General features: G+C 45.5%; 1 protein-coding gene and 1 long non-coding RNA gene across 3 annotated transcripts; one reads left to right on the top strand and one right to left on the bottom strand.

Annotated features, from left to right (window-relative positions):
- Positions 1-17,329: 17,329 nt before the first annotated feature.
- LOC115030083 lies at positions 17,330-21,696 on the bottom strand. The gene is made up of 3 exons (XR_003835688.1): positions 21,597-21,696; positions 20,460-20,739; positions 17,330-17,683 (listed from the first exon to the last, which is right to left on the bottom strand). It is a non-coding gene; the product is annotated as an uncharacterized LOC115030083 (long non-coding RNA).
- A 175-nt stretch (positions 21,697-21,871) lies between these two features.
- On the top strand, positions 21,872-23,993 carry Sox3 (SRY-box 3). 2 transcript variants are annotated; one of them, XM_021153760.2, is made up of 3 exons: positions 22,089-22,188; positions 22,291-22,941; positions 23,029-23,673. In XM_021153760.2, exons 1-3 carry the CDS (start codon positions 22,145-22,147, stop codon positions 23,270-23,272), a joined length of 939 nt encoding a protein of 312 aa, XP_021009419.1. In that variant the 5' UTR covers positions 22,089-22,144; the 3' UTR covers positions 23,273-23,673. The 2 variants fall into 2 exon arrangements, with proteins under 2 accessions (XP_021009418.1, XP_021009419.1); XM_021153759.1 differs by having other exon boundaries at positions 21,872-23,993.
- The last annotated feature ends 728 nt before the right edge of the window (positions 23,994-24,721 follow it).

The raw sequence follows: 24,721 nt of genomic DNA, 5'->3' as shown, positions 1-24,721 counted from the left end.
CCAGCCCAGGATATATAAGATCAAAAGAAAATTTGATTCTTCTCTATATTTAAGATCTAGGGAGCTCACTGAATGTGGATTTTTATCTCACAATTTGCTTTTTAACTTTAATTACTAAATTTGTTTTGCTGTGCTAGGGAATGGGTAAGCATTCTACACTAAGTTGCATCCTTGGTCCTCAGTCCATCATAATAGCATACAGACCTCTTCAATGAAACTGACAAAATATACTGAAACCTAGATGCTTTCAACTTTCTGGAGATTAGACTCTGAAAACAGAGCTCTTGGAAATAGGAAGTTTAAAAAATGAATAAGAGCTGGAGAAAACAAACCAACCAACCAACCAACCAATCACCAGGACAAATCTGGTGATAATTTAGAATATTTGTTATCACTCATGCAATTACATGAAAAACTCTATTTACTGACAGCAATACATTTGAATTAACAAAAATAGTTGCAGGATGAACTTACATGTAATAAAGACATTTTTAGCCAGGCGTGGTGGTTGGTATGCAACCATAATTTCTACATTGGAGGCTGGGCAGGAACTTCCAATAATAAGTTCAAGGTAAATTAGGCCTCACCAAAGGAGCCTCTTTTCTTCATTTTAATTTCTAATACCCTGATATGAAATATAAAGTATTTCCTAAAACAGAAAATAATTCTATTTCAACACATGAATGTCTTGAATTAAAGGTTCTCTATCGATCTATTGTTTTACTAAGCAAATAGGATTTTTTTGCATACATTTTTCTCAATTTCATAAATGTGGATACATGGCCACAATAAAAATTAAAAAAAAAAAAACTCACCATCTTAACGTAGAAATAAGGTAGATGTGAGTATGGAAAAACAGACTTGGATGTATGAATTTTTAAAAAATAGAATAATTACAGCCAATATGTCATGACAGATACAAATCGGGCATCATTTTAATCAAACTGAATTTAGATGATGGACTTTCATGGAAAACCTAATTTACTTTGAATTCCCGGTCATGACTTGTGCACGCTTTACACGACAAGGTTAAAGAGATTACATCTGGGTTCCCGTCAGCAGCATCTGCTGGTTAGTTCTCCACACGCTGATTTAATGAGAGGTCAAGCGCTGTCTGTCCAGAGGACTTCTGTTTCAGGCAGGTGATGGGAAGAAGTCTTCATTTCCGTGACAGTGGATGCTGGGGCTTTCACAACTGATGTATCATCATCCTAGCATTTACAAACTATCTTGACATTTGTCACCATACTAAACTTAGAAGCAAAAAATCACAATCAAAGCTTTTTTTTTTTTTTTTCCCAGTACAAAGAAGGAAGAAATGTTCTTCTGAGTTGTGGCTTTTTCAAAACTGACTTACATGTATTTTCTTAAAAGTACAGTCATTGTAGAAAAGTATATGTCTATGTGACACAATGCCATACGCAATTACATAAAGTAATGTCCAGATGACAGGAGAATTCATTAACAACTTCTTATGCTTCATAAACAGGGGAAGACAATACAGAAATCATTCATCCTAAAAATTCTAATCCAATTTTTAAAATAATTTAAATTCATTAAAACATTTTCTATTTTAATTCACAAGTTGTTCAGAGAAGAGCTTAAAGATGTTCCTGTAATTATTGTAACAGGAAGGGCTTCGAGCCATTAAAATAATCTCTGGCAATTCAGTGTGATTCCCCTTATTTATGCAGCACGCTTTTCTGAGTGTGCCTAAGTCCCGCTTTGCCTTTACAGAAATGGTCACTTCTAAGCAGTGTATCACAAAGAGGCTCAAATTCCAAAATCAATCAAGCCATTTTGCCAAAGACGGAGGATTTACAATCGAGTAATCTGTAATCATATAGATGTTTTTATGATAATTATCTTCCTTTTGAGCACACATTTGTGACCAAGAGTATTGGGGGGGGGGAGAAAAACGAGGTAGATAGAGTTTGTGGTATTTTATTAGGATGAGACTGAGAAATCCCAAGCATTTTATTTTTATATTAAAACCCCCTTTTGCCCAGGCCCCGCTCATACATCACTGTACAATACTGACAACTGGACACAGCTCTTGACAAATCACAGTTTAAATATTCATTTTGAGTATGCATAAAAATTATAGTAAGAAGATGGGCAATTTTCTCAACAGGCCTATCATAATCATGAGAAGAACTGATTATTCGTGGTAGGGGATACAGGATGAACAGGTGTTTGGGCTCAAGAGAATACATTAATTTCTCCAATTTCAACAACTGAGATCTCTACTAAAGATGATAGAAGTTTTCTTTTGCCCGTGCCTTTGAAAGAAGCAGATATGAGTATAGTGCCTTTGAGAGAGGCAGATATGAGTATAGTAGGCTAAGCTGAGATGTTCTGAAGATATTTCATACGGACGGTTTATCTACTTCAAAATGTATTTTTAGCCTGTGATTCTTTGTTCACTAGTGTGCATCAGCCTCTATACAGTCTCCATTTCTTTCTCACAGAGAACTGTCACCAGACTACCACACTGAAGTAAAGGTTCTAACTCTCCTGGCAGCTGGCACAACCCTCTAACTGCTTGAGATAAGTCCAAAGGGAAGTCCATTCAGCCACAAGCAGTGCAAAGGCCTGTGATAGGTAATAACTTAGAAGTAAGCTGTATTGACAATCCACCCAATGTTTAAATCAAACATTTAAAACTAGTTCAAAAGTCAGACCAGAGAAGTTTAATTTCAGGACAATTTCTTTGAAAGCAAAGAAGCCACCTCGCTAAGTCAATTTCTGACAGAATGACAGTTTCTCCCACCCCACATTCACAGCAGTGCGTGGATACATGGGTCAACATGACAAACAGCGTGATGCTCAAATGTTCCACAGTCTGAAGCATGCCTTGCCCAATTTTGAAAATATATGAAAAGATAATAACAGAAATTTCCTACTTTTTTTTTTTGCTTCCAACATGCATGTTGGATACTGACAAGAAAAGGAGAGGGGCTTGTGGGTATTGCATAGATTTCTAAAATTATGCCCTTTATGATCCTTCCTGTACCTCTGCGGATATGCAGAAGACTAATAGAAGCATTAAGACTTGGTTGTATGGACTGGAGAGATGGCTCAGCTGTTAAAGACTAGGCTCACAACCAAACCCACAGAACTTGGTTGTATAGCATATTATTAACTGGGCAGATTTCCTTACCGCAGAAGTACATAGTTTGGCAGACTTTGCTTTAGCAGTCTGCACATTCAAACAATCAATTGCCTGTTGTAATTACCGCAGGGCATTAAAAAAGAAAAACAGATGAACATTATGTATCAATATAAACCCTTCAGAATTTAAAACTCAAACTATAAACGATTTTCTTGTCCTGAAGCTGCTCAAATGTGACATGTGCCCTTCTTTATAGAAGCCTGCAGATCAGAATGTGAGTCCTGGCTCTCAGCCGGTTAAGAAGGCACTGCCTTGAAGAGGTGAGATGTGGAGGGCAGGGAAATAGCCCGAAGAGCAATAAATAAACTCCCAAAGAAATGGACCTTGGACAGAGGCTTCAGTATGTACTCTGAGATGCTCATTTCCCCAAGATCACATGTGACTTTTCCCCTAAAGCATTTGCCTAGAACCCTTTTGGGTCCCATGGCAAAATCCTAGGATCAGAAATATTGTGACTCATTGTTAGCTTCTGGATTCCTTTTTGAAATACAGGCTGCCCCTTCTCAGCTCAGGCCAAGAACCAGAAAAGGTTGAATTCCAGGAAGTGAAAACTGCTTCCCTGCCAAAGCCATCCACTCTTTAGGTCCAGGTGACCTCCCAGGCATTGTGCTGGGGAGCAGCTGGTCAAGACTTCCCACTCCAGCCTCCTCCTCCCCTCTCCAACACCATCCCCTCTGTCCTCCAATCTGAAGAGGCAACTGCTTTCTGCAAACCCCACCACAAGGTGCTGAGGACATAGAGGCTCTGACATGAAGAAGCTCACATTCTTTTCACCAGGAAGCAGGTCAGAGCATTACACAGTGGCCAGGGCTGACAAAGAGTTCAGTACAGGAGGCTCTGCCCACACAGAAGAGATAGCCAGTAGTAGTTCTGCTCCCAAAGAAGATACACACTACCTAATCTGTGCCTTGAAGTACCTAAAAATGGTGCCTACCCACAGATTGAAGTAATAAGGGAAAGGGGAATTGGCAACAGCAAAGCATGAGAGAGCAGGTAGGAGATGGCGCAACAGGTGGATAGAAGTCCATACCCCCACCTCCATCCCAACTCCCTGAACGTGCCAACAGAATGGCAGAGGCTTAGCAGAGAAGCAGGCTCCTGCTAAACACAAAGCACGGTGTCTCTTTTGTTTAGAATGTTTTCATAGAGCTTAAGGCACTGTGTCATACTTTGAAGCAGTGATAGCCAAACAATTGGGTTTCTGCAGCGGAATCTCTTTACCCCACCACCAAAACAAAAGCCTCTACAAAAATCCCAAGAAGAAAAGAGACAATCAGAGCTGCTCCTGGTGAAGACTTCCAAAGGCCTTTCTGAAGACCCCAAAAGCTCCGTAGGCTATTCTGAGGAATTTCTTCCCATTACACCCTGAGACCCACAAAACAGCAACTACATCGTCCTCGAATTCTTTTCTGATACTACCACACTGACCAATCAATAGCTTGAACTAAAGTGATCTAAATGGGAAAGCAATGTAAGAGATCAGAAAAGAAAAAGAGGTATACCAGAAAGAGGCTGGATGTGTCAAGGAACATTTAAGAATAAGTGGCCTATCTCGTGCAGTGACTGAAGGAACAGAAAAGTTGGGATGGAAAATGAAAAATGCTTCTCTCAAGTACCTAGAAGCCTGCTGCAGAGAAGCGATCATTGAGACCCTCTGTAATTAAAGCAACATTTATGAAAAGTCAACATAGGCAACAACACAAAAAAACACACACAACAAAGGCTGCTTGGCAGACATAACACTAGAGCTAAAACATCAAGGTCCTCTCGTTTTACTGAGAGGGAAGGAAGGCAACATAGGTCTCAGATAAATCACAAAGACACTTAGGCATAGTGGCACATGGCTGTAATCCAAACATTTTACCCAGGCCCAACAACCTGCAAAACTAACTGTATTCTTCATCATTCATTCATTAATTCATAGTCCCTATTCTATGCTGAGCACTCATATACAGTTAGAATGCATGAGAAACAGGCAATATCCTTAATCTTCTGCAACTTATATGCTGTCTGACTATGGGACCAGCAATAAACAGCATTTGGGAAGTAGAGGAAACTCCATAGACCATGTTGAGGGGTTTCTTCCCATTACACCTCGAGACCCACAAAACAGCAACTACATCTTCCTTATGTTCTTCTTTCTAACACTGTCACACTGACTAATGAATAGCTTTGGGGAATCTAATCCAAACAGCATATGGGAGGTAGAGGAAAGGATCAGAAAGTTAGGGTCATCCTTGGCTACATAGAAAGTTTGAGTCAAGCGTGGTATACATATGTATGTACATACATAAGTATATATGTCCATATGTACAAGTGGAGAGCCAAGGAATAATTTAAAATAGGTACTCAAAAAGGTTTGGATATTAGAAAGCCTAGAATTTAAGAAGTTATTTTCATAAGCCAACTATTTTCATAAATCAGAGATTGTGAGACGATGCCTTTGGGGTTAGAAAGCAAGCCATGGACTGAAGAGCTATAAATGAGTGAGGACTTGATTGTTCACCTCTGGTTATTCTTCATTTTTCCAACAGGAAGCAGAATACCGCCTTCGCCTGAGGTTTCATAGTGGCATTAGTCAGATATTCAGTAAGCTCAGAAACTACAGGAAAGGAAGAAGAGGAGTGAGAGGAGGGAATGAGGAAGAAGAGAAAGAACCAGAAGGGTAGAAGGAGGAGTAAGGGAGAATAGAAGGGCATAGGGAAATGAGGAAAGGGAAAGAGGAGGGAAGTAAAGACAGATACATCCACCAGCTAATTAACCTGAAGCCAGCCTGGCCTGGAGGGGTGTCCAGGGTCTTTCATTTGCCTTTCTTCTTGGCAAACAATTCTAATTTTTCCAAGTCTCTCTCTTGCTGTCTTCTTGTAGTTACTATTGTGAAGGTCACGGCTTTCCTTTACTAATGCCTCCAAACTACCTATATGTTATACACTACCTATATGTTATACCTATTATCTACTCTGTGGCTACAATGGACAAAAGCTAATGTTTTCTCTGTAATGAAGGGGCTACCTTACACACTTGATGCGTTTGCTACAGGGTTCCTCAAGGAAGGGATTTACTCAACCAACCATACCAGTGTGCCTACTTCAGCATCTGGGTCTCAGGGTCACTGGCAAAACTTGCTGATTCCGATGACATCAGTACCCTTCATCAGAGCCACACCCCCCCCACATTAGCTGTTCAGCATGAAGAAGGGTTTCCCTAATTACACTCACTGCCTCCACTCCAAGTGTGACTCACTTGGGGACATACATCTACAAGTCTGGGTTGTTACAAAGATTAAATGAGATCACATATATAAATAATGCTTTAGCAGCCACTCCATCATAATAGCCATCATTATTATCATCAGCATTTATTCATTCAACCAAGCAGGCACTCAATAAATATTGATTGACTGTATGAATGGATGAGTTAAAAAAAAAAAAGTTTCTTCAAGCAGGCCAAGTTAACAAAAGGATGCGGACAACTTCGTACTTTCCAAGCCTGGCTACACATAGTCATACCTACTATCTGTTTAGGGCTCTTCCACTTATGGAGCCCTTTTACAAAAGGTTTATTTAAAAATTGTACACGACTCCTATGCCCAGCAGACATCAACACCCTTACCCTATTTTTCCCACAGTACTTATCATGTCTTCTCAGATGCTATATTTTAATTTTGTTTTGTTTACCTGTTTATTGCTGGTCCCACAGTCAAACAGCATATAAGCTGTAGAAAATTAAGGATATTGCCTGTTTCTTTTTTTTTAATTAGGTATTTTCCTCATTTACATTTCCAATGCTATCCCGAAAGTCCCCCATACCCTCCCCCCCCACTCCCCTACCCACCCACTCCCACTTTTTGGCCCTGGAGTTCCCCTGTACTGGGGTAATAAAGTTTTATTGCCTGGTTCTAATGCATTCTAAGTGCATGTGAATGTTCAGCATAGAATAAGGACTATGAATGAATGAATGAATGAATGAATGATGAAAATACAGTTAGTTTTGCAAGCTGTTAGCTCTAGGTAAAATGTTGGGTTGATTGGAAGTCAGGCTACAAAATTTGAAAAGGATCAGTAAAGGTTGAGGTTAGAAATAAAATGAACCTGTTTACCACTGGCCTTAGTCTAAAAAGACCAAGGTGCATGTATGAATCTCTCTTGTGGAACACAGCTTTATTTTATACTTCTGCTCTCAGGAGTACCCAGTTCTTCATTTACATATGGTATTTTAGAGTACACAGAAAGCTGTTTCTCTATCAGCCTCTGAGATGGTATCATTCCTAGTTTGCTCTTAGTTGCTGTAATGAACCCTGATCAAGACTGACTTGGGAGGACAGGGTTTATTTATTTCATCTTAAAGCTTTCAATCTATCCTGGAAGAAAGGAAGGAAGGTGGGAACTTAAGGCAGGAACCTGAAGGCAGGAGTTGATACAGAGACCAAGGAGGAGCCCTGCTTACTGGCTTGCTCCTCATGGCTTGCTCAGCCTACCGGTTTGGTTTGGTTTGGTTTGGTTTGGTTTGGTTTGGTTTGGTTTGGTTTGGTTTGGTTTGGTTTGGTTTGTTTAAATACAAGCCAGGATCACCTGCTCAGGGATGGCATGACCAACGGTAGGCTGGGCCCGCCCTTGTTCTGTTTTGAATTGATTTTCTTTATGAGGTGAAAATACAAATCTAATTTCATTCTTCTACTGCTAGAAATCCAGTTTTGTCATCACTATTTGTTGACTAGGCTATTTTCTCATCCATATTATGTGTTTGCTTTCTTTGTCAAAAAAATAAGCATAGCTTTGCCATTTATTCCCAGGTCCTCTATTCTGTTCCATTAGTCTTTCTGTCTATTTTTATGTCAATGTAGGATGTCTTTACCACTACAATGCTATAGTATAACATAAGGTCCAGTATCATTCTTACTCCTCATTATTGTTGTAGCTATTCATGGTGTTTTGTAGTCTATCATGAATTCCTATATTATTTTTTCTAAGCCTTTGAAATATGACATGGGAATTTTGATAGATATTGCATTAATTCTGTACATTAATTTTGGTGGTCTAAAATATGGACTGTGGTCTCTTTTGCCAAGAGTAACTGAACAAAATAAAGGAGGGGGTGGAATCAAGTTCTGGGGAGATGGCTTAGCAGGCAAACCCTTGCCACACGAGCAAGAAGACCTGAGTTCAGAATCCTAGCACCCATGTAAATGATGTCTATATCAGCAATCCAGTGCTCAGGAGGCAGAGATAAGGTAGCCACATAAGAAGCTGGCTGGCTAGACTAGCTGAAGCTGCAAGCTATAGATTCAAATGAGACACTGTGCCTTAATATATAAAGTGGGGAACTACCAAGAAGATACTCGATGTTAAGTTCCCACCTTTTTTCCAGGATAGATTGAAAGCTTTAAGATGAAATAAATAAACCCTTTTCTCCCAAGTCAGTCGCACACATGTGCACACATGTACATGTTTATACACACATGATCACTCATATACATGCACATACAAAACATAAACAAAACCTCCAACAACCTGTTAAAATGGGGTCTCCTTTCTCGTCAAGTGCTTTCTGGAGATTACGTGGCTTCAAATGTGCTGAATCTCACATCCCCAATGTCAAATGGACATTGTGGCTAGGGAAAATTGTAAATCCCTGCAAAATCAACTAGGGTAGAAACCCAGTTATGCTTGAGATACGAAAGAAAAATAAAAACAACCATAAAGAACAAATGAATGAAGGAGCCATCTAGGCATAAAGATTATCTACATTTTATGGTTGAAAAACTGAGGGCTAGGAAGTGATTCCTCAGAGTAGCTAGATGATCAGGTGTGGTGGCCCACATCTGTAACCTCAGAACTTAAGAAACCCGTGTATTCCCTGAGAACTGCCTCAGCGTAGCCTGCCTAGACAAGAACGAGCTAAGTGATCACCTGGATGCCATGGACTCTAACCTGGACCACCTGCAGACCATGCTGACAAGCCATGGCTTCAGTGTGAACACCAGCGCCCTGCTTGGCCTGTGCAGCGCCTCGTGACCATGCGCAACATGAGTCTGCCTGACCTGGACAGTAGCCTGGTTGGCATTCAGGAGCTTCTATCTCCACAAGAGCCTCCCAGGCCTATTGAGGCAAAGAAGAGTAACCCCGACTCAGGAAAGCAGCAGATGAACTGCAGGGCTCAGCCTCTGTTCCTGCTGGACCCTAATGCTGTGAACTTGGAGCTGTGGGAGAGCTCCTACTTTTCTGAAGGAGATGACTACACAAACAATCCCACCATCACGCTTGTGATGGGCATTGAACCCCACAAAACCAAGGACCCCACTGTCTCCTAGAGGCTTGAATAATGTTACTGAATAGTCAAACACACTCCACCCCTGGGAGAAATATTCCACAGCCAAAACATTCCAACCCCCAAATGGTTTACGGAGTTCCTGAAAAGACCAGATATAATAATAATATAATATATTATATTATAATAATAATATAATAATATAATATATATAATAATAATAATAACAATCATTTAAAGACTCTGGGGATTGATTAGAAGGCTACAACAAATTATAAAGGTCTTGTTCAACACAGTCTACAGAACCTCGGTGGTGTACGGATAATCCTCTACAGTAGAAGACTGGGGTATTCAAACTACAGTGACACCTCCATTATCCCAATAGCTGCACTTTATACAGACCATTGTATAGATTCATACATGTTGAAGATCCATTAAGTGAAACTCTAAGCACAAATTTATCAATGCTTCCTCCTAACCCCTCGCATTAATATGAAGTGAGGGGACAGAAATTATTTAGACTCTGGATATTATTATTATTATTATTATTATCAGAACTCTCTCATGGTTCTAATCTCCAGTTTCAGCATCCCGTCACCTATTAGCCAAGAATGTAGGCTTGTCCTCCAGATTCTCACTTCTCTGCTTTGTTAGAACAGCAAGGCCTAAGTTATAAGAAGCCCTAATGTACATGCTCATTTGGAAACCAGTTTTGCTTACTCTGAGACCCAAATCATTGAGGGCACCAATCAGGTAGAACTCTGTTCAAAGTAGAAGGGGAAACACCTTTAGGAGCATATATAGTCTCTAATGTAGATGGATTGGTAACTGGAGACCTTTTTAATAAATTAAATGGCCGGGCCGTGGTGGCGCATGCCTTTAATCCCAGCACTTGGGAGGCAGAGGCAGGCAGATTTCTTAGTTCAAGGCCAGCCTGGTCTACAGAGTGAGTTCCAGGACAGCCAGGGCTACACAGAGAAACCCTGTCTTGAAAAACCAAAAAATAAAATAAATGAACCCATTCCTCCACAGAAATAAAGATTATATCAGAGTATACAGTTAGCAAAGAGAATGTGCACATATGTTTGGCCTCATGCCCTTTACTTCACTGCCTCCAAGACAAAATTCAGTATGATGGCCAGAGAACCAGCATAAGGGTGAAAGAGGAAATATTATCAGGTCATCCATGACCATGCCAGTACTAGGCTGCTATGTCTCATTCATTCTCCAAGTCTCATAGGCAATTCCAGAACTACACTTGTGTGTGTGTGTGTGTGAGAGAGAGAGAGAGAGACAGAGACAGAGACAGAGAGACAGAGACAGAAAGAGAGACCTCTTTATTAGATATTTTCTTTATTTACATTGCAACTGTTATTCCCTTTCCTGACTTCACCTCTGAAAACTCCCTATCCCCTCCTCCTTCCCCCTGCTCCCCAACCCACCCACTTCCCTGTCCTGGCATTCCCTATACTGGGGCATAGAACCTTCACAGGACCAAGGGCCTCTCCTCTCATTGATTCCCGACAAGGCCAGAGCCATGGGCCCCTCCACGTGTACTCTTTTTGGTGGTTTTTGTTTCTTTGGTTTGGGATAGGGTCTGTGTAGCTCAAGCTGGCCTCCAGTACTTCAGCCTCCCTCTCAAGTAGCCATGTGTACTATGAAGCTGCAGTTGTGTACCAGCACACTCAGCGATCAAATCACAGATTTAGACTAGAGCTCTGAGGAGTTAAAGAAGACTTCCTAAGGATCCAGGCAGGATAGCAGGCGTGTTGGGCTGTTGACCACTTCTCTGTGTTTAATTTGTATCCATTGAGCCTACTTACACTTTCAGCAAGAAGTTTAACAGTCGTCAATTCATGCTAGATTTTGTGCTTCAGATGCAATGTCACAGACAAGCCATAAAACTATTTTTAATGTGAACTAAAGTCTCTCTGACTTATTAGAAATGATTTTTATAATATTCTAGGTCTTTCTCAAAGCCCTGTAAAGAACGATAAAGTTTTAATCTCTCCTAGTGATTAATGCTACATTTTTTCATTCCACTTGGCCAGTTGTGCCTATTTCTGAGGTGTTGGAGAAAGCATAAAAGCTGTGAAATTTGAACAAGGCCTCTTCCCTAATTCAACAGGACTCCTGATAAAATCTACAGAACAAGATTATTTTCTACTGGGCTCTGAAAGAAAAAAATTAAATTTTACATTTTTAAGCAAAAGTAAAAGCTGTAAGATCTACCTGCTCTTAGTTGTACGTATTGAGCAGCAGGCCTGCCTCTTTCATAGAGTTATTCTATGTCAGAATTGAACAGCAGAACTTTTTGTCACAATCCAAACCACGTTGGTTCAGTGAGTACTCTCCAGAGAGCCTTGACACAAACAATCTCAAGCAACTGTGCCAAACCGAGAAACAGTGTCATACATGATTAGTTCAATTTTTTTAAATTCCTTTCAAAAAGGACCTCCTCAGATACTACAAGCAATTCCACAAACATCTGCGCGGAGCCCTGTAAAGGCTAAGGAGAGTGACACGCGTTAAAAAGAGTGTTCAATTCTACTTGGTGGCTAAGAGGTCCCATGTAAGAAACAAGACAGCTCGTAACTGAACATGTTGTGTTAAGCGGATGTCGGGCACTTTCAGCTGTACTGGGAATCAAACCCCACAATGGCAAAGCTGCCTTTCAGTGAGATCAATAAACTGGTCCTACTCATCCAGGTAACAACTGTTCATCCTCAAACGTAAGCCCGGGTTTAGTACACCTCTGCAGTTGGGTCTCCTATCGGAACACAGAACTGAAAGCAAACAACTGATAACAGCTTTAGGAAGTCTCTGAAACTGACCAGAGCCACCCTGCTAGCAAAAGCAGACAGAGCAAAGCTGCAAAGAAAACTCTGAGACCAGACCAGCTGCCTGCAAGAAGCAGAAACCTGCAGACATATGCCTGGGAGAGGTTTAAATCAACTGAGTTACTTGGAAAGGACTCCGTCCAGCCTGTTGAGCTGCCTGCAGGCTCTGCATTGTGCTCCAGGTCTTCAGCTTTGCGAGCTCTCACATGGAGGTAGGCTTCTGCTCCTATAATTAATCCCTCAGTTTCGACTAGAACCCCAATAAAAATCATTGATAAATTAAAAGGGTGAGCAAGTATTGGGGATACAGCTTAATTTCTTGACTAGGATTTCGAAAGCCCTAGGTTTCATTTTCAGCACCACAGAATAAAGCCAGACTCATCAATATATGCCCGTAATCCTAGCAGTATAGGAGGTGAAGATGGGAGGTACAGATATTCCAGTTCATTCTCAACTAAATAGCAAGTTTAGGACAAGCCTAGGATATATAAGACCTTGTAGGAAAAAAAAAAAAAGGATGGAAGCAGGGACGGATGGAAAGATGGGAAGAAATGCTGGTGGGTAAGCAAGTTTGCAGTTAGTGATGAATTAGGCTTTAATGCTTAATTCTTAGAGATTTACTACAAGCCAATTAAATGTCAGTCCAGGCCATAAATGGAACCCGGGCAAGGCAAGGGAGGTACCTAGGAACCAACACAAAAGCAGGCAAAAACCCTGCTGCATCATCCTGAACAAAACCCAAGCAAATATGTAGCCAGATCTCTGGCCACTAAAAGACCACAGTAATTTAGCACATCTAAACCCTGAGTCTTGACTTTTGAACACATCCAACAACTATATTGATTTTTAAGATTCTATCTAATCCAGGAGTACACTTTCAGGACCTTAACTATCTATACTAGGTACCTTGCTAGCTTTAATCCTGGCTTAGGAATTCACTCTCTTGCTACAATCTCAGACCTCTAGGGCCAGATGAAAAATAAAAATCGTAACCAAGCAAGAATAAGGATAATGATAATGATGACGAGTGTGGTGATTGATGATGATGAGTGTACTTTATATTTCTACTTCAGCATCACCTCAGAGAAGCTTCTCCTGAGCACCCCAAAATATCAACTCCCATCACTCTCCACTCCCTCGTCTGCTTTGACTCCCACACAGTTGCTGATTCACTGATGCACTGGTGACTGCTATTCCTGTCCCCACTAGTGTGCAAGTATCATGAGTATTAGGACTTTGTTTAATCCACTGTGGTAATTAGAGGAATGAAAGTGTGCCATGCTATAGTAGATCTATAATAATAAAAAAAATACATCAACTATATAGTGATCTTGTTTATGTCCCTGTGGTCCTGGAGCCTATCTATGCTCTAGGTATCATCTAAGCAAGACCTTACTGGTAAAATGGAAATCACCTGCACAATAATTGTGTCCTGACACATTTCTTCTCAGACATTAGAAACACTTCGTTTTCTTCATTTTTAAAACATGGAGATGCTCAGATTCTATTTCCGTCAAAAAGACAGAGAAGTAGCTCTTACTATTTGTCTTCTGAATATGTTGTCCCTTTGCAAAGCTGTTGTCAAAACACAGGCTTATTTGCCATGGGGTCTGGTACTTTTCAAAACTCCAATTCAATTGCCCACATTACATGCGGGATTCCATGTGAAATAAGTGTAGGTGTTGTAATACACAGACCAGACTCAAGAAAATACTTGAACCGTGCCTAGTCTGACAGCTTCTAGGCTCTGATGAGAAAGCACACTTTGCTAAATCCGGCTACTACACTTCATCTACAGAAGGTAGCAGGCACTCCTACAGCCAGTATCTATACAGCTCTGCAGAGAAGGACACTATCATCTGCAATAGCAAGAGGAATGGTCTCCCCATTGCATACATTCTGCATTATAGGAGCCCAGAAGTAGGGAAGGAAAGTAAAGCAATTTGATTGTTAAGGAAGATTCCTTTTATCCAGCTGCCAAATAAATCAGATATGCTCTCTTCTCTTTGGGGGAAAAAAAAGCTTTTAGCAGCTGTGTTCTGACATCCTTTTGAACAGAATAACAAAGAAGCAAAAGGTAAACATAATAATGTACTTGATATGAAAAATACGGTGGGAAGCCATGAAATAGTAGCATCCTTCTTTAAGGAGGGATGCATGCTGAAAGCAGGGGCACAGGAAACATTAAGGTGGCAATTTCTGGGGTTGTTCTTTTGGAAACACATTAAATAGCGATCCTACTGGCTCTACTCCCTGCCTCCCAAATTGGCCAGCAATCTCTCTTTAAATTTGTTTTGAAAGACAAAGGGAATGGATTCTGCCAGCCCAGCGACAAACCCACAGCCATTGTGTTATCTTATTTAAATGACTTTACATTCCTGTAAAAATATGTCCTTATCTTGTGAATACATTGGTTATTTTGTGTTGTAGTTAAAAATGACCTAAAGGCATTTTCTAAGCATCATGGTAAACAGGGAGATCATAAACAAACCATGGTTAGCATTGCTGCTGCAGTTTCAGTATTTTAGGAGATTTCCATAGCGATTTAGAAAGAGCAAATCATTGGCATTCATTTTCAGAAGAAGTAAAGCCTTCTGAGCCTACAAAGCTAATTGAATGGTTCGAGAGCATACGTTTACAAGACGCCTGGGCTACTATCACTCAATGTTTTCTTTATTCTCACTTTTAATATGTTGATGGTTTTATTTTACAATACATCACACAAATGAGAAAAATTCTTCTTCCGTACTAGATAATTTCACCAAAATGGTGACAGCAATATTTTTTAAATGAAAATGTATCTAATGGCACGTAACCAATAGGGCTAGAAAACTTCAAGATTATATTCTTAAAACACAGAGCTGTATGATTCAAATTGTGATCTAAAGGCCACTGCAAAAATTATGTAGAGATGGAGTGAGCTCTGGGAACAATTAGAAACAATCCTGAAAGCTGCTCATTTATATCCCTCCCTGTTATCACCTCGTCTGGGTCTTTCAATGATGGACTAAGAAATGAAGGGGGGAGCAGGGTTTTCAATATGTCTTTTCTTTGTGAAACAATAAAAACATTAAACTTTATACATTGAAGTATCTCTGCACCGAATGGTAGCCCTTTCATGGGAGTCCAGCTTGGGTTTTGTCTGGGTGGGGAAGTAGGGAGGGAGACTGTGAATGCCCCCAGAGTCATTTAAAATATATAGTATTAGCTAATTGATGAGAGGACTAAAAACAATAGTAAGTAGGGAGCCTGGCTACGAGCCAGCAGCAAGGCTTTATGGTGAAAGCCAGTTTACATTAGAGGCCTGTTTTTCCCCTTTCCTTATATGAAATGAACAGCTGTAATTGAAAAGCAAGGAGCTCTATGGTTTATAGAAATAGGTGTTGTGAAGAGCCTTGGCCGTCTAATTTTCTTCCTATTGCAGGGCAGGCTTCCATTGTCTGTTTTTTAGAGCTAATTTCTTTTCTGATCAAAAGGCCCACGTCGTTGAAAAGGTAGTAATGACTATTCATTTGGCTGAAGCCTCCATTCTCCAGACTGCAAGCTTTATTTAGAAATGGCTATTTCTTTCTAAAAGGAAAAGTTCATTTATGTCCTCTATAATGTCAATTAAAGTAGAATATATTTTAATTATTTATCCTCAGGAGGAACCTTTTAGGAACTTAATTTAGTATGCCTATGCTATGCAGACGCTACAATATGTGAATGTGGAATGATATCTAGGTACATGGGTTTTATTTTATTTTACCACTAATGAATAGTTTATTTGCAAGTAATTAACAAGTTAAATCGGCACAATTAGTGTCGGATTTCTTTAATAATATAACTCATAAAAGGATAGTCATTGGAACTAGAAAATAAGGTTGGTTGTTGACTTTGTAAAGAAACCATTTCACAAAAGGGGTAGTTTTTTCCCCATTAGAAAGGGTATACTGAGACGTTCCTCGCGATGCACTTTCAAACGAAAGCTAGGCTGTGCGGGCGGAGAAAATATGTTCAGAAACGAGGGGAGATGGTGTTAATTACACAAACATCACATTAGCACAGCATCGAGGTCCCTTAATCTGTCGATTCTTTCTGGGGAAATGGAATTGGGGTGACAGCGGCCTAGAAGTCAAAAAAAAATTGTGGACAAACCTCCCAACAGAACGGGCTTTGTTGCGAGGTCTGCCCCTCAACCCCAGTTTGCTGGATTGCAAGTCGACCGGATGGGCAGCACACTAACTCTTCCCAGTCCACTCCCACAGTCGCGCCCCGGGATCTGCGCAAGCCGGTGGCTGAGACAGTGGCACTGGGGTGTTCGACAAGCTTGCTGGGCTAGCGCTCTCCCAGAGAGAAAGCCGCGGTGGGAAAGCGCAAGCCTGCAAGGATAAGCAGGGTCACTTAGGGCCCCCGGGGCGTACCACTCCCAATCAGTCCAGATCCTTGCACAGGACCTTCCTCTTCCCAGGGAGCCGACTTCTCTGTGGATCTGCTAGGAGTTTGGGGTAAGTGAAATCCCGTTTGCTCAGTCTCAAGTCCTCTCCCAGACTGTTTCCAGTTTGCAATGCAGAGTGAAAAGGGCAAGGTCTCACTCACTGTTGCATACTATACAAACAACTTAGCACATAATAAATGTAGGACGGAAACTCAATGTAACCAAAGGAAATGCTGGGCCAAGAAGGAAGAGAAAATAGAAAATCTGCGCATCGAATTCCATAGCTCTCCACTTTTTTAGAAAATGAAAAAGTTTAGTAAAAAGAAAGAAGGAAAACATGGGAGTAAGAACAGCTGAATCCTGCCTTGCGATTTATCCCCACCCCCACCCCCGGAAAGCTCTACCCAAACCCTCTCAAAGCTAACAGGCATCGCCCGCGGAAGGAGCAGATGAACCTGCACAGACGCAGGGGAGATGCCTAGTCTGCATTGATTTTTCCAGGGAAGGGTAGTCAGGTCTAGTGGACTCCTACTCACCCCCACCCCGGCGGAATTCTAAATCTGTGCAGATAACAATTTTAAGATCTTTTCCCTGGTCCTATACTCCTATGAATCACCTTGATTCTGCTTAAGCAAGGGCCATGCCTTTGCATCAGCAAAGGAGATGGACTCCCTTTCCTGGCAAGCACAGTGGGAGGGTAGCCATCCCCCATCCCGGAGCCAGGTTTCTGGGGGTTGCTCTGCGGGTGTGTGTGTGAGTTGGTTGATCTGAATTGCAGAGCTCGTGCAGAGTGGTGGGAGGGGGTGGGGGTGAGGAGGAGACAAACAGGGCAATGACAGTGGCCCTGGAAGCCCTCTGAAATGGGACCCTGTTCCTGGGCAGTGCTTTCCCCCCTCTGGGAAGAAGGCAATGGATATTGGTTGTGAAGTTAACAAGAGGGCGCTGAAGGCAAAGTCTGTCAAAATCCTCAGATTTGCTGCGCACCTAGGAAAAAGAGAGCGGGTGATTAATAATACCTTAACACCCTTGTTGGTAAGAGTCCTGTTTACAGCTGAGAGCCCTCAAGTGTGGGGAGGCCAGAGAGACCCCAGCATCTCTACAACAACTAAGTAAATGAATTGAATTCAGAAACTTGTTTCAAAAGTGCTCACCCCCAAAAAATCTACAGCCAAAAAGCAGTAGAATAAATTGTGCCACCACACAGTTTGTCACCTCCAGAACAATGCTATTCCATGTCTCAAAGCTCCTACAAGTGTTTCTTTAGAGAGCATCAACTCGGTTGTTTAAAGCCTGTATCCATCCACCAACCTAGGATCTTCAGGTCCTTCTCTGACCTTAAAGACAGGGAAGCTGTCCTTTCACACGCACCCCCCCACACACACACACACACATACACACTGCTGTGTGGGTTTTGGGATAGGGAGAGTCCCACATAGTGCTAGTGGAATGGGAAAGTTATGTCTTTTCCACCAGTAGGAGTGACCTTTCTGACCTTTTTACAAAGGATGGTTCTAAAATAGATTCAAGCTTCTTGATCAAGGCACTCCCTCTGTAGCCTGAATACAGTCTTGGATGTACCAGGGTAAATGGTCAAGCAATTCTCTCAAGGAAGAGACAGTTAGAATTGACTTTTAAAATGTAAGGGTTTTGTCTGCTGGAAAAGGTTTCCAAAAGAAGTTGTTTTCATGTCCTCAAGCCAGTATTTAGTCCTAGGCACCAACATACTTGGAAAACATTAGAGCGCTGTGGGCCAGCTACCATGTATGGCACTACTCTTGGGCCTGAACTAGCCAGAACAAACTTCAAACACTGTCATCCTCTCCACGTGCCAGCAGGTACCTACACCGATCTAACGCTCCCTATCAGCTCTAAAGCACAATACCAAAAGTTCTCTGCAGTTCGGAGGCCCTTTGGAACACCTGATTCTTCCGAAGCAACAGGAAGGAGGGAGATAGGGGATAAACTATATACCTGGAGTTCGCTGGGTTAGACTGGCCAAATCACTGGAGTTTTACACCAGCTTCCCAAAGATAGGTCCTGTTCTGCCCTGGAGCCAAGCAGCTGTTAGTCTTTCCGGGGTTGAGAAGACCTGGAAGACCCTCAGAGCAAGAAGGGGCTCCTCTGGGTGAAGTTTCCAAATGAAGCCAACAAACGGCGCTATTGTCCCGCCATGGGTCCTAGGAGCCCCTGGCTCAACCCCAATCGGAGGGAGTCTTAACGCTCCTGGGAGGGGGGGGGGGGGGGGGCGGGCGGGGAGGGATGGAGGGGGAAGCACTTGGCCGGTTTCCTAGTCTGGGATCCAGAGCTCTTGGTATTGCCCACCGAATCCCAGAGGCCTCTAAGGCTAAGAGTTCTGCTGAGCGCATTCTTTCCTTCCTGTGTCCCGCTGTATTTTGCTTTTCGTTGTTGTTGTTAACAGATACAGAGAATACAGTTTGAAAGACTCTACAGTTCAATACCTTGCCATTCCGGAAAGCCTCTGCGGAGACAGAAGCCACTAAGGTTAAGGTAGTATCCACTCAGATACTTCTACAGACCCCCAATAAAAGGAATTTGGCATGACTGGTGTCTTAGTCTTCAGTGTGGGGAGGGTCTGGAGAGCTGGTTTCCTAGCCGCCCTGAATATCCCCAGGTCCACAGTGTTAACTCTGCTTGTCTACTGAAATAATAAATTGTAAGAAGAAAGTTTCCTATGAAGTGTTTTGAAGGGAATTGGGTGAAACACTTGTTTGGCTCTGTCTAGCCCAGCCCAGAGCCACCAGACAGAGATCAGTTTAATCACAGTCACCGCAGAGAAGCCAAGAGGGTGAGAGAAGGTGTCTGATCCTACCAAAAGCCCTCAGCGAATCTGGCAGGAGGATGTAATGTGAAAATGAGCTCACTTAAACCAGGACAAGGTGTGATCAAATGACAAACAGCTAATCTGCTTCTGGGAGGAGCAGGGACCAGCCCCACATCCTCTGTCTTGGGAAATATGCAGCCCAGGCACTGTCACCACAACGGCTTACTTGGGTCCTAAAACTTGGAAAGAATCCTGACATCTGTCAGGCTACTGGACGCCAGGCTGCGAGTCGGTTGGGTAGTTTCCTAAACGGCTCTTCACTTAGCAACAGCCTCAGGGGCCTGGGGGGGGGGGCGAGAGAGGGCGCGAAGACGGTGCTGGGAGGGCAAGGGCCAGCGCACATTGGTTTTTTGGGGGGGACCATGGGTGTGCCTGAGAAAATCTTGAGTCTGTCAGCCAATTTACCAAGAAAACGAGTGCAGGTGGGGCCTGCTGAATCATTCCCTGTTCTGAAACGTTTTCCAGCTCAGCCGTGCGCGTGCGCGCACACATACTAACATAGATCCCCACACAGAGTCTCCAGAGACTTTAAACCCCCTACACCCACCTAATTTACTGATATCCTTGGCAGGAAACGACTCAGACCAGGTAGAACACAAACTTAAAAGGGAGGAACCAGGACCACAAACTTTCTGGAATTGATGCCCGTTAGAAAGCAAGATTCGGGTGCCAACGGACCCTGTGGCCACAAATGGACAGAACTGGTCTGCGCCCTGCAAACGTTGGCGGCTTACTTTTTAATTAGTGCAAGAGAGAAAGAGACTGAAGCCGGGAATACAGGCATCTCAAATCACCTCATTTAGTATTATCGCTGAAAAACTAGACGCCTGGAATTCATACACACACACACACACACACACACACACACACACACACACACACACACTTAGGGCATGTGCTTTTCTTTAGGTTTCCCACCTTTCCACCAAGCTAAAGGAGGAGGTGGGAATCCAGTACTGCGCGGACACCTTATTTCGGTTTCTGCCACATCTGCCCAGATGGCTTCCTATTCCCTCCAGCAGCCTCAGAGGGCTTCAAGAGTTTTCAAACACCATGCCACTTGCTTGAGCTGGCAGCGAAGAATGTCCGGGTTCCCTCTCCTGGCAGCCGAGGTTTCTCTAGATGGTAGTCCTTGGCAGATAACCCGACAAAGTGTCTGAAGGTCCCACTCTGCTTCTCCAGCCTTCGGTCAGAAAGGCTGTAAAACAAGAAAGGAGAAGCAGAGTCTGTTAGCACAGCCTGCTTGGGGGTTGGGGGTGGGGGGGAGCGCGGCTGCGTGCCGAGAGCTGCTCGCAGCGGTCGTAGCAGGTGCGCGGTCGGAGGAGGGGCGGTGCACCCGGAGCAAGGCCTAGGCTCAGCTCCGGCCACCCCCCCCCAAACTTTTCTTTTACTGCGAGAGGCTCCGTGTTGCCATGAAAACGGATTTTCCAAGGGGCCCGACCCTCCCCCTCAGGAGCATCGGACTGGAAAACCCGAAATGGCCAGACAGCAGAGACAAAAAGGGGCCTCTAAGCAGGGGCCCAGAGCGAAAAAGTGAAGGCTCGTTCGCCCTTTGCATCCCAAACCCGCTCCCCGGGAGCTATGTGCGAGCGCCTCCCTCGGGCACAGGCCGAGGCCACTCCCCACTCGCACTGGCAAACCCCCCGTGGAGCCTCACAGCCAGGTGCGCTAGCAGTTCCGCGCCCCGGCCCCCGCCCCTCTCTCGGTCCTGCACGCAGTGGCCCTCCGGGTGGAGGGTTCAGGCAACCGGCTACCATTAATTCCAAGGAGGGTTTCTCAGAGGCTCAGCATAGCGCACCTCCGTTATACACTCAATGTCCCAAGCATGCCTGGACTGCTAGAGGTCCCCAGTGGCCTTAGCGCTGGCAACAGCAGGGTTTAGAGGTCCTCCGTGCAGACGGCGGGCGGGGAGCTTTCCAGGTGGGCCATGGGATGGGGCGATGGTCAGCCTAGTCGAGTCTGCAAAGTTGTTTCCGAACCCCGAGGGCGCTCCTCTGCCCCTCCTCCCCCCCAGTCTCGCTCGCTCGCGCGCCCTCTTCCCCCCTCCTCCTTCACCTCCTCGGGTTTCTCGTTCTTTCAAACTTTTTGAGACCCTAATTGGTGGTCTCGGAGCGGGTCTCGTGGACTCCCGCCTCCTGAAAAAGCTCTCATCACGTCACTCGACCCAAGAGGGGTCTGGAGGGTGAACGAAAGGGCTCCCCGAACTTTTTTTTTCCAAGCTGGGCCACAGGGGGCTCGGTGTTGATTGGCCAGGACTCATCACGGCGAGCCTGTCAATCACGAGGCCCACGGGTGGTGAGGGGGCGGACCGAGCCCCAACCCTCCCGGATCTGAGCAGGTATATAAGGGGCCGGGCAGGCTTCCCGGGCAAGCTGCGAATGCGACCAGCTCGAGAGAACGCATCAGGTGAGAGAAGCCCGCGAGTTCCCGCCGACTTTGCGCGGAGCCCTTCGGCTAGCCTGCCCTTCCCGCCTGAGCTGCCGGCCCGCCGGCCCCCGAGCGCCACTCCGACGGAGTCCCCCGGCCTTTTCACGGTGGCCGCTCCAGCCCCCGGAGCGCCGTCTCCTCCCGCCACGCTGGCGCACCTCCTTCCCGCCCCGGCGATGTACAGCCTGCTGGAGACTGAACTCAAGAACCCCGTGGGGCCGCCCACCCCAGCCGCGGGCACCGGCGTCCCTGCAGCTCCCGGCGCTGCGGGCAAGAGTGGCGCGAACCCAGCCGGCGGCGCGAACGCAGGCAACGGGGGCAGCGGGGGCGCGAACGGCGGCGGTGGTGGTGGTGGCGGCGGGGGCAGCGACCAGGACCGCGTCAAGCGACCCATGAACGCGTTCATGGTGTGGTCCCGCGGGCAGCGGCGCAAGATGGCCCTGGAGAACCCCAAGATGCACAACTCCGAGATCAGCAAGCGCTTGGGCGCCGACTGGAAACTGCTGACCGATGCGGAGAAGCGGCCGTTCATCGACGAGGCCAAGCGACTGCGTGCGGTGCACATGAAGGAGTACCCGGACTACAAGTACCGGCCCCGCCGCAAGACCAAGACGCTGCTCAAGAAGGACAAGTACTCGCTGCCCGGCGGCCTCCTGCCCCCGGGCGCCGCCGCTGCCGCCGCCGCTGCCGCCGCAGCCGCCGCCGCCAGCAGCCCAGTGGGCGTGGGCCAGCGCCTGGACACGTACACGCACGTGAACGGCTGGGCCAACGGCGCCTACTCGCTCGTGCAGGAGCAGCTGGGCTACGCGCAGCCCCCGAGCATGAGCAGCCCACCACCGCCACCCGCGCTGCCTCAGATGCACCGCTACGACATGGCCGGCCTGCAGTACAGCCCCATGATGCCACCCGGCGCCCAGAGCTACATGAACGCCGCCGCCGCCGCTGCCGCCGCCTCGGGCTATGGGGGCATGGCGCCCTCCGCCGCGGCCGCCGCCGCCGCCGCCTACGGGCAGCAGCCCGCCACCGCTGCCGCCGCGGCCGCCGCCGCCGCCGCCATGAGCCTGGGCCCCATGGGCTCCGTGGTGAAGTCGGAGCCCAGCTCTCCGCCGCCCGCCATCGCTTCGCACTCGCAGCGCGCGTGCCTCGGCGACCTGCGCGACATGATCAGCATGTACCTGCCACCTGGCGGGGACGCGGCTGACGCCGCCTCTCCGCTCCCGGGCGGCCGGCTGCACGGCGTGCACCAGCACTACCAGGGCGCCGGGACTGCGGTCAATGGAACGGTGCCGCTGACCCACATCTGAGCTCCGGCCCGCGCTCCCAGCTCTTCGCCCCCACCCCGCCCCACACCCCCACGTTGGGACGCCTTGCTGTTTAGCTTTGCTCGCCTGGGACCGTTGCCTTGTACCGAAGATGAGGAGGACCGAAAGTTTGGCCGTAACTGTCGGGGTTTTGTACAAAAGCGAGAAGAAGTCCCGAGCAGCGGAAATGGGACTTGCTAGAGCCGCCGGCTTTTGACCACTGCCCCTCCCTCCCCCTCTGGCTGGGAATCGCTGTGGTGTTTGCGGAGAAACCGCGGCCCCTTCCTCTTCCCGGGTTCCTAGGTTCTTCTGTTGCAGTTGAAAATGTTGTCTTGTTAGTTTGCTATTAATCGAGGACTGAGTGAGGTTGCCCGCCCCCAAGAACTGCAATGCCTCCACCCCCAGTCGTATTGCTTCTATTTTCCTCTGGCTTTTTTTTTTTGGGGGGGGGGGTGCTGGCCGCGCCAATTGGCGCGACAGCTAAAGCCAATGTTAATTTATAGCCAGGTGTGCGTGTGTTTCCCGCCTTGCCGCCCCTGGCCGCGGGACAGCTCTGTCCAGTGCGCGTTTAGGCTGTTGAGTTTGTGATTTCTGCAGTGATCTATTTGCTATTTCGTGTACGCATTTCGTTCGGGTGGTGGGGAAGGGGTTATTTTGTTCCAGGTCTTTTCAAAGTTTTGTTCTTAATTGCTAAGTGAGAGATCAATAAATTTTATAACCAATATGCTGGAGTCCTGATAATTTTGTGGGTCCGAAATTTGAAGTGCGGGTTGGGAATGGGGATACTCTTAGTTTTATAACTGAGTTTGCAGACCTGGGCGGGGGCGGGGGGAGCATGATGTAAAATGATTTCCTTTAAGCTGTTAGAGGAGATCCAAGCTACAACCGCCCCCAATACTCCCAAGTGGAGAAAACCTCTGTCTTCTGGGAGCACCTACCCAGAGGCAGCCCACGCTACCTGAGCCGCACACCCCGCGCGCAGTCTTGCACTTGTTGATTGCGGTGGTGAGTGCCCGGGATTGAGTGTCTGCTTCCGCAGCCATGCAGGGCGGGAAGCAGACACCTGCGGCTGCGGAAGACTTACCAAAAGCTGAGCACTTTTACCTCTGTGCACTGGGGCGGGAAGATACTCGCTGAATTGAAATATTTACAAAACGAAAGCCCTTCGGAAATCTCAATGATCGTCTTTAAAATAAATGGTTACAGTCGTCCCCTTAAAGAAATGAGTATTTCCACCGCGGTAGCTAACACGGGAGAGTGAGCGCTCAACACCGAAAGATTGGATTTTAAAAGTTAGACCGTAGATGGGTCAAAGTTGTACAACTCCTCCCAAGGCTTGCTTTGAACTTGTCAAAGCAGTTTACTTACTTGTTTTCTAGAAAGAGGCTCCCTCTCATGTCGAGCCTAGAGCTTGTTTTTTACTTCCCCTTTCCTACTTTACTCCATCCCATA

The sequence above is a fragment of the Mus caroli genome, chromosome X (genome assembly GCF_900094665.2).
Source record: "Mus caroli chromosome X, CAROLI_EIJ_v1.1, whole genome shotgun sequence".
Taxonomy (NCBI): Eukaryota; Metazoa; Chordata; class Mammalia; order Rodentia; family Muridae; genus Mus; species Mus caroli.
This window is presented reverse-complemented; position numbering and strand designations above follow the sequence as displayed.

Excerpts from the sequence above, each read along its gene's own strand:
- Sox3 (XM_021153759.1), top strand. The coding sequence starts at position 21,920 with ATGCGACCAGCTCGAGAGAACGCATCAGGTGAGAGAAGCCCGCGAGTT.